Source organism: Opisthocomus hoazin, chromosome 10 (assembly GCF_030867145.1).
Source record: "Opisthocomus hoazin isolate bOpiHoa1 chromosome 10, bOpiHoa1.hap1, whole genome shotgun sequence".
Lineage (NCBI taxonomy): Eukaryota > Metazoa > Chordata > Aves > Opisthocomiformes > Opisthocomidae > Opisthocomus > Opisthocomus hoazin.
Window position 1 is genome coordinate 11,527,251 of NC_134423.1, and position 14,547 is coordinate 11,541,797.

Sequence of the window (14,547 nt, forward strand, 5' to 3'; positions counted from 1 at the left end):
TGGCAGAATAGACTTCAACTACTCTTCTGCTGAGTTTAATTAAGATAATAATGTATTTGCAGAAATTCATATATGATATGAAGAGCCACTGTAATAAGTATCCCTTATTAGAACAAATGAATCAGAATTTGTGGAATTCAAACTCTGTTTCCAGACTCGTGAGAGAGAATCTCAGCTTTCATCAGCATAATAAATGTTTAGCTTTGGATTGGAAAGTAAAAAAGCTGAGACTCTCAGGTCAGTTTATGAGATAATCCTAATTTTTTCTGGTAATCATATTTCCTACCACTTATGACTATTTTGGGGCCCTCAGTTACTGGAAGAGTTTCAAATGTTTTTCATTTGACACCACTAGAATTTTAGTGACAGCACTGAATCTCAGGCTATAGGGTTATAGAAATGTAAGTTGCTAACTCTTGGCTGTGTGACTTGTGTCCCTTTTTCTGCTGCCTGCTGTAATGCTCGTTGGATCCCTTGCTGAGCCATTTCACCCTTTAATCTGGCATAAACTGATGTGATAAATGAACTAAAAGCGGTTCTGTTTCTTTCACACACTGAAACATGTGACTTGTCCAGTGAGCAGAGGTGCCAGGCTGAAGATGATGCAATATGAGTAGTTAGTAGTTAAACAGGCTTAGGCTGCCATAGACTATAGTCTTAAGCAGGGGAGAGCTATTGTGTGCACCTTCGAGCACTTGGCATATCTTCATGCAGGCAGATGACCTTTCCAAATCATTCTCTTGATGTCTTGTGAAAACTACAACTGCTACTAGCAGAAAGTGTCCAAAAATGTATCTTTGGTGATTGGGGGTGGCTCATGTGGCTTAATATGACTGTTTACCATGCGTGGAAGTGGGAGGTCCCATATGCATTCTGTCTTTTAATAAGCTCTGGTATTTATTTGAACCCTCCGAGTCCTTTCAATTATGTATCTGAGGCGGTGGGAGATACCGTGCTTCGCCTCTTCCCTGCCGTTCTCCCAAAGCGAAGAGTTGGGGAGTTAGAGCAGCTCTGTGAAAATCCAGTAAGCTGTGGAGATCACCATAACCAGGTGAGAAAGGAGAAGGGAGCAAGACCTTCCCCTCTCTGCGGCAGCAAGCTACTACTCTGTAACCTATCCTTAAATCTAGGTTGCATTAAAATCTGCAAAGCCTGAGAAAGAGGCCTGAAGATTGCGTTCATCTAATGCTCAACTTAGGCCACCAGTATTTTGCCAATTTCCCATTCTGCTTCATCAGTTGACAGTAGTGTATAAATCATCATGTGACATTATTAGGATTCTGTAAAACTGTTCACTAACACTAAACACTTTGTCGAAACGTAGAAGCAGAAGTCAGAAGTAGTCTCTGAGTATAGGAAAAAGAAAGGCAGAAAAAGCTTATGAATCATATTAGTTTGTGATCCCTGGCTTTTTAAATGTCAATTTGAAGTCACAAATAGAGCCTGATTCATCTTGCTTTCTGAAATTTTACGTCTTTAGAAAATGGCATCAATTTAAAACTTGTTGGTTACTTGGAAGAGGTAATGTGACAACTGCTTTTTCAATAGCTGTGGTTTGCTAATCTGGTTTAGCTTTTTGTTTTTAAAGACTATGCTCAAGCAAACCAGACTTTGTATTTGGTCACATTTAAACTAGTATACCTCAGGACAGGTGTACGTGGGGGAAGGCCTCCTTGGAAACAGTGACATAGAATCATAGAATGGTGGTGTTGGAGGTGACTGGATAATCCACCTGAACATTAGCATTTAGTGAAGCTCTGAGCAACTAAGCCTTAGGTAGAAGAACAGAGATATCTAACAGGCAAGCTAGTAATACAGGTTGTCTTTTGCAGCTAGCACTGCTACAGATACTTTTGGAATTCAGAAAGGGCTGCTAGCACACTGGAAAAAGGTCAGAGTCTGAAAACGAGTTAAAGGCATATTTTCAGTCCTAAAAATGAATGCAGGTGCACTGCATTTAATTTCTTGAAAGGATACATTTATCAAACTGCAACTTAATCAGAATGTATTGATGCAGGTTCTTATCTTATAGAGTCTGGCCTTCAAAAGTGTAACGAAATCTAGGTGGCTGCTACAACAGAAAGTTGTACAAATTTTCTGTGTGTGTAACTGTCGTGTGGGACAGCTGATGGAGTGATGCTTCTCTTACTGGCAGTCTTTAGAACAAGACTGGGTAACCATTACGTAGATTTGAATTCCTCTTTGTGTTTCTTTTTTTAACAGAGGATAGGTGGCTGATGGTAAATGGGTCAGTCTGGGTGATCACCCAGTCATCTCCGCTAGCCCTCGTAGGTGGGTATGCTGCAGCTTTACAGACAGGGAACAAGCTTTGTGAGTTCTAGCCCAGGAAACTTTCCTGGAAGTAAAAAATCTTGCGAGTGTTTGCATTAGACTAACCAAAGTGGTCTTTGTCTTGACAGAAGATTTGATTTGATTGTTCATCTGTGATGCCGTGAAAAGCCGGAGTTGCAGACTCAATAGTCGGCAGACTATTAAGCAGGTATTCTTTATTGCGGCGCCGGGCACACGGGGGATCTCTCCTCCAAACGTGTGCCCCGAAGAGACACAGTTACTAGGTATTTATGCTATGTTAACATACATATTAATTACATTTCCAAGAAATGCTTATCATAGTAATGGTTTTTCCAACAACTCATTAATATATGGTAATGTCCATCGCACATGTTTGTTTGGCGTCTCTCGGCAGGGGTCTTCAGATTGTCCTGCAGCCTCCTTATCTCTGTAGTTTGCATACCTGTTCTCCCAAGGCCCAGGCGCCTAAAGGGATTATTCAGGAGTCCCTTGTCTTGCAACCGTCCCAGTATTCACAAAGAACCAAGACTTGTTTCTGACCACCTGAAGTGATAACATCCCCTACATGTTACGTTTGTTACATTTACAGTTATCATCTGTTTACATTTGGATATAAAAAGCTGTGGAATTAATAAGTGCCTGTTAAATTTAGACTGTGAGACTTTACAGGAATTGTTTTGAATGAGTCGTGATGTGAAAATCATCCTAATATCAAAGATATTTTCCTTTAAAAACATTTTCTGTTAATGTTCTTAACCTTATAAAAACTTAAAATTCATTACAAATATGAAACAATGTGATCTCTGTTATAGATGGCTTACTTGCATTTCTCTGTAGGAAAATGCTTTAAATGTTTGGGATTTTTTAGGTAAGTTACTTGCATAATTTTATTGCTGATTGTAAAAACATACATTCTGTCTCAATGCCATTCCAACAAAGTAATTCTCAAGGGAACTGCAGAAAAGATATGTGTGAGAAGGCTTTGAAAAACATGCAAAAAAAGATTACTAAAAACTTTGATGTGTGCCTAAAGTTTATGTTCTTGCATTGCTGTTATGTGGAAGAGTACTGTGAGTATTGATATGCAAATAAAGCACACACAAAGTGTTTAAATTTTTATAGTGAGGAAGAGGGCGAAGAGAGGAGATTTCAAATGCATAGTAAAGGCTTAGAAACAAAGAAATCTAACTTCAGCTTTTATCTCAGTGTGTTTATATTATAGACTTCTGGGAATTGTGTTTAGAAAAATGTTTATTCTTTATTGCACAATTCTGTATTTTCAAGTCTGAGGTTGGTAATGTTTGTCAGATGAGTGTCTAGAATTGACTTTTTATGGAGACATTTAAATAATACTGTATAAATGTAGGAACTTGCTGGCCTGTACTGCTGTTGCATGGTTGGGATTTTTTCCTTCCAGCTTGTGTGAGTGTGGATCAGTGGCTGGCCAATAGAAGACTCTGGGCAGCGAAGAGGCAGGACTGTGATAGTTCAGCCTTGCAGTAATATATTAAGTGAAAGTTGTTATGAAAAAGGTACACTAGTCTGTTACATTCAGATAAATTTTGCTCTGAGTTGTCAGTTTATAGTAGGAAATGTATCTGACATACCTCCAGTTTTGAGACTTGTGTGTCTGGTTCTGAACTTGCTTGGTAACATCTCACTACTGTTGATGTATTTTTATACGGTTGTAATTAAAAATACAAAAATTTGAGCAACTGGAGGTTTTTGCAGATCAGAGAAACAAGTTTCCTGGCATTTGCTGTGATTTTCTACTGCTGAATAACTTGGTGCTTAAAAGATAAATGAAATGTGAAGTAATCGCCCCAAAGAAGCTAGACAGTACATCAGCAAAAGCTGACAAGGAATTAGAATGGCAATTTATTTGAAGGAATGGAGAAGAAATGACAAATCAGTGAAATAGTTGACGAATCAGTCACTTTTTGGATGTTGAATGTATAGGAGGGCTTGCAAGTGTGTAGTATTAAATACTGCAGTGACAAACCATGATTTGTAACAGCCTTTAAGAAGTTCAGAGAGTATGGGAGGCTTGTTGAAACCCATAAGGAGATGATGCCATGTGGGAAGAAGGTGATGGAGTTGAAAGAATTTTATAGATGAGAGGATGCAGAGAGGTTGATAAGATGTAATTTTTAAAGCCATTCTCAGAAATTATGGCACCAGATGGCAGTTCTCACTGTAAAAATGAGTTTGTCTCTAGGTGATGTCTCTACAATCACTAGCTGAAGCTAATGTGTCTCTAGTCTTCATTTTAGATTTAGATGACCTCTGTGAGGTTACAGTGTGGTCATGGTCAAGCAGCTGATTCTTGAAAGAATCAAGAGACCTGAATATTTAGTGAGTTCTGTGGCAATTTTTTCACTTGTCTCTGCCTCTGATTTTTGTGAGATTTCTCTCGTGCAGATAGACATACCTTCAAACATAATGCCTGCCAGACTCACTCTTAAGTCTGAACTGCCGTACTTGTAGTAAGGATGAAATTTTTGGCTATTCAGGTAGGGCTTGTAGATCGTTGTGAAGATGACTGCGTGCTACTAGTGGCATGAGTGTTAGTTTGTGAACCTGAATCTAGTTTTGGCATTGAATGTCTCTTCAATTTTTGATATAGTGGAGCCTCCATTTTGTTCCACATTTAAACGCCTGTTGTCATGCAAATAATAGTATATCCTCTGTGAGGCCAGAAATGAGAACTTACCTTTCGCTTACACGCAATGAGGAGCTTGATGTTACAGCATTTTCTGGGTCCCTCAGCTGTCTGTCCCTGTAATCTCATGAAAGTGTGTGCAGTTGATTATGCTGTGTCCTCCACTTGGAGGACAGAATGTCTTGAACAAGTGGACTAATTGGTGGAGTGGCAAGCACAGCAGCCCCGAACTAAGCTTTTCATTTGAAGAAAAGAAAAAACCTACTTAAAACTACTACTGAATTAAACCTACTTGAAATCACTGAAAATTGGGTTCTGTGTAATGAGCCTAACACACAACTTCTCTCTGAAGAGGCAACTTGCCATTGTTTTTTACAATTTGTTGAAATGGTTTGAATTGAGGTAAGTACTTCTTGTTGTACTTGGAGTTGAGAGTAAATCTTAGCTTAATGCAAAGGGTGATGGAATCTTTGTGTAGGGGCAGTATAATGTTAGAAGTCCAGCTCTAGCTTCAGTAAATGGGGAGAAGATCCTGGATTCCTTGCTAAGGTTGCTTTCACTGGATTTTTCTAGTTAATAGATGAACAAAGTGAGAACTTTCCATCTCTGTTTTGGTGGTAGACAGAATTTGTCGTCTTATTCTTCTGTCTCTCAAGCTTTGTCAGGACTGGGAGAGGTGTTGTCTGATAGTCCTCTATTCTGGTGGCCATTGCAAGGAATTTTTTTCAACTGCTTTTATGTCCTGCCTCCTCTTCATTTCTGTTTCTGTCCTGAGAATAAACAATGCTTGCTTTTTCAGCTGTAGGTAGCCTTCCTAACTAAAAAAGAAAGCAGTGAGAGTGTTTGCTGGTTTACTTCTGTGGTGACCAGAAGCTTTGAGCCAGTTGGTCTGCCACGGTAGTGTCTGCCATAAAGGTGACCTTTATTTTGGTTTGGAGTAGGTGATGGGACCAGATGACCTCCAGCAGTCCATTCTAGTCTAAACCAGTCTGTGAGTCATTAAATATAAATGATACAAGAGATATATTTCTTGATTTATGGAAGTGGAATTCATTCAGTATAGCAGAAAATGTGGGCTTTCGTCACATTGTTTCCTTTTTCTTCCTCCACAACTGAGCAGGAACAGCTCAACAAGACAATGCAGTGACTAGACATGTGCCTGGCTCATTAATGCTTCACTGGGTAGATCTCAGTCAGCAAAACTAGTTGGAATCTGCAGATTTCTTTGTATGGTTAGATGATATTTATGTATAAAATGTGTGATTATCAGGTGATGTTAGGAGATGTTACTGAGAAAGGCATTTTAAATAGAAATACAAACAAATTAATAGTGATTAAGACATGGCTACTTGAGTAGAGGAGAATTTCAGTGTGAAATGGATGAATGCTTCTGCTTCTTGTTAATTGAGCTGTTAGCTATAAATGAAACATACTTGAAGTGTCCAAAAAATACAATTTTTACAAGCCGAAATTTCTAACAGTCTTTCCTAATTAGCTTGATGACTTGGTATAGTTTCAAATAATAGGCTTCTCCTGTTATTTGTCTCTTACATGCTAAACTCCAAGACCTAGGCATATTATACCATGGATGAGAGATATTCAGTAGCGTCTCGTGCATTAGTCCTCTATGGTCTCGCAGGACTCTTTATTTACATATTGCAGCCCACTCTTGGAGGTTTACTCATTACTGTTACTTATCAAGAAGCAATGGGAGAGGTGACTGCCTGTTCTGAGAACTATGTACTCATTACTGAAGAATCAGTGCATGCCACTAATGGCAGCCAGGTAGGGGTTACTCAAAGGTTTACTCACTTAAGGGTTACTTAAGGGTTTATTCTGGAGTGGGTACTTCATCACAAAAAACAAAGCTCAGTTGAGATGTGGGGTGAACCTGCAGGATTCTTTTCAGTGAGCTTACCACGGAGCTTTGGAATGCCATGGGCATATTTTGTCTACAGTTGTACATAGATGCCCCTTTCTAGAGGTCGGGAAACAGTTCCAGGGTGGGAATTAGCTTTTTTGGGAGACTGCTAAAGTCCAGGAATGTCAAGCTTCCGTTACTGTAATAAATGTTTTATCTCGGGAAGTCTGTAAGCTCAAATATGATTGTTAAAGTTTTCATAAAAGCTGAATACTTTTTGCTTTAAAAATGTAAAGTTTAAAAAGAAATGTCATGCTTTTTTGACTTTGTTCTGGGAGATATGGGGAGGAGCAAGATACGGATGAGTGCTTTTTTCAGAGGAGCCATTTTTAAATGAAAATGGGGTGCTGGTGACTGAGAAGACAGTTGTCTAACTGAAAAGCCCCTCGGCTAACTTTCAGGATTAAATGTGGTAATGAATCCTCAGGCAATCTGTTTACTCACTTCTAACAGACTGCAAAAGGTAACTGAGGAAAAGAAGTTTCCTGAGTTTGCAGCACTGTGCCTGCACTTCTGTTGTAAAGTGTTTAGGCTCTGCAAATCAAGAGTATTGCCTAAACTCTTGTTTTCCACCAGTTTGTGTTGTCTGTTTCTGATCAAGGCAATGAACTTTCGATTATGAGGTTATAGTGAGGTGAAATCTGTGTTGTAGCCGTTCTGAAAATACAAATATTTTTCCATTTTCCCAACTATTTAATGCTGTGTAAGCCAGAGTGTTACTGACCTTTTGTCAAGGGTCACGCAGACTGTACTACTTATTTCTCTTTGCAGTGAGAATTGCATAATGTGTATTCAAGTCAGATCTTCCCAACTACTTCTAAATGTCTGAAACCAAACAGTGACTAACGATTAGTTGAGATGCCCAAGATAAAAGGGTTAATATTGGTAGCATTTTAAATTCTGTTTCTGAAATTTAGTTGTATTCTTAGCTCCTAGAGATTTCCGATATGACCTTCTTTAAACCAGCTGTGCGTCTTTACCCATATATAGGGGTCTTGGGGTAATATTTATGCTTTAGCTCAGAGGAACCATATTTACTTAACAAATATATATAGAGATGAGATCATCAAAAGGAAATGTAAAAGCAGTATAAATCTTTGCTGTTTGCTAAATATGGTAAATACTCAAACCTGAATGTCAAATATCTTTCAGCACATTTATAACTAAACATGAATTAGAAATACTTTCAAAAATAAGTGCTTGAGACCTTTGTGTTACATGCGAGACCTTCATCCTCGTGTCTATTCAGTCTTCAAGCTATTTGAAAAGATTTACTTTCTCTTTTAGGACTAAATTTATTGTGTATGTAGATCAACTGTTTTTCAGATCTGTGCATGTTTCTCATTTGCAGTTCCTTGTTTCCAGGTCTGAGGAGCAGCTGTGAAAAGAGGGCAGTTGGAAGAGCAGATTATTATAGGTCTTAGCCATGCTTTCCCAGGTTCTTTTTTGCTGATTGGCTCCATGCTCTAGGCAGTGGTGCTCTGCTCATAGTCACTGTTTTCCCCTGGCTTCTTTTTGACTTCTAGCCTGTCATATCATAGGCAAGGCACAAAGAAGAGATTGCAGCATCGGTAAGACAGTGGGAAGAAGTTAGCCACTGTCCTCCCAGCGATTTGTTCCGGCTCCTGGGAGTGGCTTGGGCATCAGATGAAATATTGCAAATGTTTACCTGTTGTTTTGAGCACTCAGCCTAGGATATTTAGGCATGCAGCTGTCATGACTTCTTTTCAATCCTACTTCAGCTGCAAAGAGAAGTATTTTCATTATGTATATCACAGGTGTTCCAGAAATGTGCTCTCTGCCTGGCTCTTCCCATACCTCACACACGTCTATGGATGTCTGTTTTATTGCTTAAAACTAGAGGGCAGTCAGACTACTCCAGTAGGCTTGTGCCGTTGTTGGTTTTTCCCCTTGTTTTCCATTCATGATGCCAAATAGCATAATTTCATGCTGCCTTTGGAGGATGAAGATGAGGATAGCTAAAGCTTTATTTCAACTTGTCTACATTCTGCTGTTGCTATAAGTTAATTCTTTTATGGACCCATGGAAGTGTGTGGGTTCTTGTATGATTTTAAAATTTCTGTGTGCTTTCCCTTTTGGTGGTTAGAAGGGAATCCTGGTATGTGCCTTCTAAGTACATGTAGTATCGGTCTTCAAATTTCCCTAAAATTTTTTATTCATGTTTTGGGTGGAATCTTTCCCTATAGTGTTTATCTTCACACATTTCATCTCTGGCCTCAAACAACTTTAAAGTCCTGTTAGCACTGGTCAAAGGAGCTGTCTGCTGCTCCTGGAGAGAGGATGCTTTGGCAGGATTGTGCTGTCATTTCTATTTCTGCTTCTCTTCTTGAATCCAGACAAGGTTTTGTAAGCAGCGTCCACTGGTATCCTGATACTTGCTTGAACCTCATGTCTGTTCTTCTGTGCTTGTTTTCCTTATTTGTTCTTCCATCAGTCTGTTTCTGAGGTCTATACAATTTTTTTCCTATGGTGCCGATGATACGATGTGTGCAAAACAATCTCGAATTAAAGACTGTTAGAAGAGCCTTGGCTGAGAAGGGATTTTGGTGCACTTTGTGCAATATACATACAAACTTTCATTTGTGATACATATTAATCTATTACTGGAGAGCTTTAAGAACAGATTAGAAACAAACAGTCCGATGCAGACATTCACTATGCTTGCTGTTAGAATTTGCTAGTATCAGTTCTGTTGATCTTTTAAAGGGAAAGAAATAGCAGATCAGAGTGAATGTTTATATACCTGTTATTTTGCACAACTAAGGCTATCTAAGAACTGTGATTTCTTCTAAATGACAGGTTTTTGATTGTTTAAATTCATTTGTTTTATGTTGGAATAGTGCAAGGCGACAAGAAGAAAATGAGAGCAAAAATATATGGGAGCTGGCATGTCATATTTTTTCCAAAGATGGGTCTTTTTTGAAAACAGGCAGAAGTAGTTGCCTGTTCTGTATGAGAATCACTGACTCTTCCCACACTTCATTTCCTCTGACCTTTGTCCCTGTGCCCATATCGGTGCATTTAAAATATCCAGTTCCATGCTGTCTGTGTGGCTCTTGAGGTCAGAGCAGATACTTTCGTGCTGGGTCATGAAGCCTGTGGTGAGTCATTCTTTTAAGTATATACTCAAGCCCTTTTCCAGTATATTCTCACATCCAAAGTATTCAATGTATTTTACATATTCTGTAAAATGGTCAGTAATGACTCATTTTGGTGGATATGTGCATGAGAAATTCCAATCTGTATTCCTCTGTGGCAGGGGCTATAGTTTCCTCTCCCAAAATTTAAGTGAGCTAGGACTATCTGCTGTACTTCCCTGACAACTTCTGTGGTGAGTAAGGCTTTGAGAGAGAGCAAAAGTGCTAAAATAGCTTTAAAACAACTTTTCAATCTCAGCAGGTGTATCCACTCTTCAATTATTTTATTTTCAAATATGTAACTTTTCATTTCACTGGCCAGTCACAGTAAGGATTCCCCGACATTCAGAGTTACCTCTAGTTCAGAATACTTATTTGGTATTTTAAATTGAAGTTGTCCTCAGGCATTAACTAATACTGCTTGTTGTTTCACTTGTGTGTGTTGCTGGTAAATTAGAGCTGGGCAAACACCATAAAAAACTTCGGCCTGTTCATTTACATTTTTTAATAAACTGCTTTGCTCATGGCACTTTTATGTTTGCATTCCACAAACAGTGAGGTGTTTGAGTCTTACTGACAGAAATGATCAGAGAAACTGAACTTTTGAGGAAAGTAACTGTTTGCTTACTGACAGGGCAGCTAACAGGATCTGACTGGATGACTTACAGTCAGTGTGGTTTCAGAGAAGTGTCTGTGCTCAAGGTGTGGTTTGTGTGTCCATTACATAGCTGGTGGTTGTGGGTTTTTTATGGAGTATCCCTTTTGCCTTGTTAATGTAAAAGTAGCTACTGAGGTCCTCGGATCTTAGAGAAATTTTCAAATGACGCAGTGGGTAAAGAGGCAGACTAAGTGCCTATAGTAACTGGAAATTCAGAGGAGGTTTTTATGGACAAACTATGAAAGCCGGTGCTATCCCTAGTAGTGAAACACTGGACTTGCCTTAGGCAGAGTGATTAAAATAAAAAATTCTGAAGATTTATTTTGATACTTATTTTTTGTGACATGAATGGTTTATATTTTCTCATGTGAAATCTATAACATCAGAATTAAATTAATTTTGAAGAGTTGTATATGCTAGTGGTGTTATTTTAGATGGCAACTGATACTATCATTAAGAAAGTTAATTCAGAATAAAATGAACTGTCTTAATCTGTAGATGCTTAATACCTGCAGTGAAGGGCTGGATGACAAAGTCTTCCCTCTGGGTATCTGTACCACAGTTACTGATTTTAGCTATCTAGGGGTGGATAGCACAACTAATAGTACAGTCATCTCATTGTGGGGTTTTATTTTCCCTTGAGTGATCTAAAAAGCTTATTTGTTGGTGGAAAATTTGTTTCATGTATTTGAAGGGAGGGGGAATTCAGCGTGGAGCTGTTCTTGCTTTTGCCTGTAGAGCTGAGTATATACCTTTCCTGTGTGAATAAGGTCTTATATATAAAATCTTCCCGCTTTCTGAAATTTATATGATACGTCGTGTATATACCCCATCGTAGTGTGTTTGTATAAGTAAAAGCAGAATATAGAATTGAACCACTTTTTTAAAAAAAAAAATATATGTTTGCAGATGTTTGGCAGCTGTTACTAAGGTTTGAGTATTAATAGCTTTGCTAGCATTTGCCGCAAAGATTCAGATAAACTGAGCATAAACCTAAGCTTTACTTCTTTCCGTTCATTCCTTCAGCTGCTTGGAAATGCAGTGGAACTCTGGAATTTTTTTCCTAAAGCCTTTATTTTGGTCTTTAGTGTTTCTTTGTTTTTACTGGCAAGGAGTAAAAATAAAACCAGTTGACTGTTCTCTGTTGTGTATTGTGTACTTTCTGGTCTGATAGAAAAACCTTCATCCCATTAGGTTTGGCTTGCAATTTTCCTGAAGTCCCAAAGACCTTTGTCTAATGAGTTGCCTGTAAGGAAAAAGTCAAATCTGATTTTTGCAGTCAAGGATGTTGGATGATACGCTTCTGCTCCGGTTTGATGGAAGAAAATGCTGCTGTCAAGATAGAATCTGAACTTCTGCTGACAGCTCCAAAAGCATTGTGGTTTTAAGTGGAGATGTCCTTGCTTCAGTTTTCTTTCTGATATTGTGGCTATGTGTGGACAGACAGAGGAAGTGATGATCCTATGGGTTTTTCTCTCAATAAATCATCTGACTTTAAATTATTTACGTTATGAAGTGCTTGGATTCTGATGCTTAGATAAGGAATACTGTGATTCTTCTGGGACATAGCAGAAGATTATTTTATTTTTTTAATCTGTTATCCTCTGGTAGAGTTTTGAGCTATTTGTTCTGGCATTGAAGGATGAGAGGATTCAGGAATAGGAAGTATGGGAGAAAAATCCTCCACTCAGCAGTAACATTTCTAAAACTGGAGCTGGCAGTGAAGTAATTGGAACTCCTGCAGTGTTTTATACTCAGGCTGTACGTTGGATTTCTGATGCTGACTTCATATTTAAATATGCTTAACTGTAATAAATAGATATCTATAACCTTACCTTTTACATGTATAAATAAGTAGCTTAATTATTGATTTTTTTTTTTTTTCTTAAGAGCATCTGGTACGATGTAGTCATTGAAAAGGCAGAATTGCTAAGGACTCTTTTCACCCTTCTTTTCCAGAGTTTCGGGCCATCTTAAGACTCCATGTGGCCTTGGGATGAATAAGAAGCCTGTCTGCATTTGACAGTGACACTCCTTGCATGACCAGACCTGTGCAGACACTGTGTAGAGTCCAGCCTCATTTCAGATATGTTGTGAATCGCTTTAAAAAAGTAAAGCAAGTTACATTTTGTGGAAGCAATGAGCGTTTTGGAGAGTGTACAGCAATTGCTTTGCTTTGGGCATGGGAGAGAGCATTTCTTTGGGTGAGCTATGAAACAGCAGTGCACAGTGTTAGAGAAGAACGGCTGCTTGTAGCTTGCATTGTTGTAACAGTCTGGCCATGAAATGAACATGTTCTACTCTTACTCTGCTAGATAAAATTGTTTGATTGCACGTTTTAAATGGCATCTTTGTTGTTTGAATGAAATGCTTATTTGAAGAAAAGGTTGACTGTGACAAATTTTACCCTTCATTTATTGCATGCATAAAAGGCTCTTAAAAAAACTTAGGTTTGAGATTATGCATCACCCATGTGTTTAAATCTGCTGCCCTGTAATAGCATAATTAACAATGCAACCGTAGTAATGATGTTATGGAAGTCAGTCATTCTGTCTAGTCTGTATCATGGATTTGTTCTCACCTGTGAATTTACTGCGACCTTCTTTTAGCTTTTCCTTTCTACTGTACAGATATGACTAGAAATCAGATCATATAATAGTTTTCAGTCTACCCAAAATACAACTCAGCTATTTCATCTTTCCTACCAGAATAATGTTACAATTATATGGCATGGCCTACCAAAGTTAATGTAAGAAGAAATTAAGAAAATTCGTTTAAACTCCACTTCTGTTTTTGAGAGGTATTTGATTACCTACTGTTTGATTCTTCCCTGTGTACTGATGTGTGTAGTAGCACTTGGATGTTTATGCTGTATAAGTTCTTCTTTCACTTCCAGAGTAATACGGTCAAACCATGTTGTGATACACTCTGTAGTATTAAGTATGATCTGTCATTGCATGCAAGTGAAATGTCCAGCTAGAAAAGACAAAGTGAAAATTTCAAACACTGTTGTAGATTTTCTGGACCAGGAAGCCTTTGTTTTCCCTGAGAGATGAGGGGAGGGAGGGAAAGAAAAAGATAAATTAAGCCAGATTTTTGAAGGCTTAGGATGATGTAGAATCTTGTCTAGCCTCATAAAGATGCTTAAGCAATGTGATTATAGATGACTAGTGGAAGTCTTATCAATATTTAAACACTGAGAGCATGGACTGGTAAGGAAGCTTCTTCTTCACTGGTATTTTTCTTGGTCTCGTCTTGGATTTTTCACACATAATGCTGCTTTGTTCTCTGGAGCTCAAGCTTGCATTCTTCCTCCTTGATCTTTGTACTAGCTTTTTTTGCTTTTTTTATCCTTTTTAAATATTGTGTGGTAGTGCACCCCAGACCAGACATCCCAAAACTCTTCCAGCCTCTGTAGGGCTGGCTGTTACTGCTGTTTCACACTGTTTTGCTGAATGTAGGAAATACAAAGGGAAAAAAAAACCCTAAATCACAAATTCCTGTGGAGTCGGCACTCGGGAGTAAAATCAGTGCACAGGAGAGACTGGGGTGTTTGGAACTAAGGTAAAGTCAGAAAAATGTATTGCCGACTGTACTGGTTTATCTGTAGTAGAGTGGGAGGTGTGTGTCTGCAGCTGGCATTCGGAGAGCAGTGTTTCTGGTTGAGCAGTGCTGACCTTAAAATGGAAACAGAATCTCTATGGAAACTCCAAGTGGTGGTAAGATTGAGCATTACAGTTCTGGTTTGGCTGTAGTCTTTGCTCCACCCTACAAAAGTTGTAAAGGAAATATAATTGAGTACATGCTGGATCTTCCAGAACTGATCTATCCCAAA

The 14,547-nt window shown here is 38.5% G+C and overlaps 1 protein-coding gene across 17 annotated transcripts in view; it reads left to right on the forward strand.

Moving 5' to 3' along the window:
• HMG20A (high mobility group 20A) overlaps nt 1-14,547 on the forward strand; it is a 44,477-nt gene that overhangs the window by 7,490 nt on the left and 22,440 nt on the right. For 8 of the 17 annotated variants that reach the window (XM_075431624.1, XM_075431623.1, XM_075431639.1 and 5 more), the window contains one exon: nt 12,672-12,916. The exons of 5 other annotated variants lie outside the window; for them this stretch is intronic. In XM_075431624.1, coding sequence (XP_075287739.1) covers nt 12,852-12,916 — 65 coding nt within the window. In that variant the 5' untranslated portion in view covers nt 12,672-12,851. Of the gene's footprint in view, nt 1-2,420; nt 2,501-12,671; nt 13,513-14,547 lie in introns of those variants that run through there. 4 more of the 17 variants (XM_075431632.1, XM_075431631.1, XM_075431621.1 and 1 more) reach the window with 3 other exon arrangements.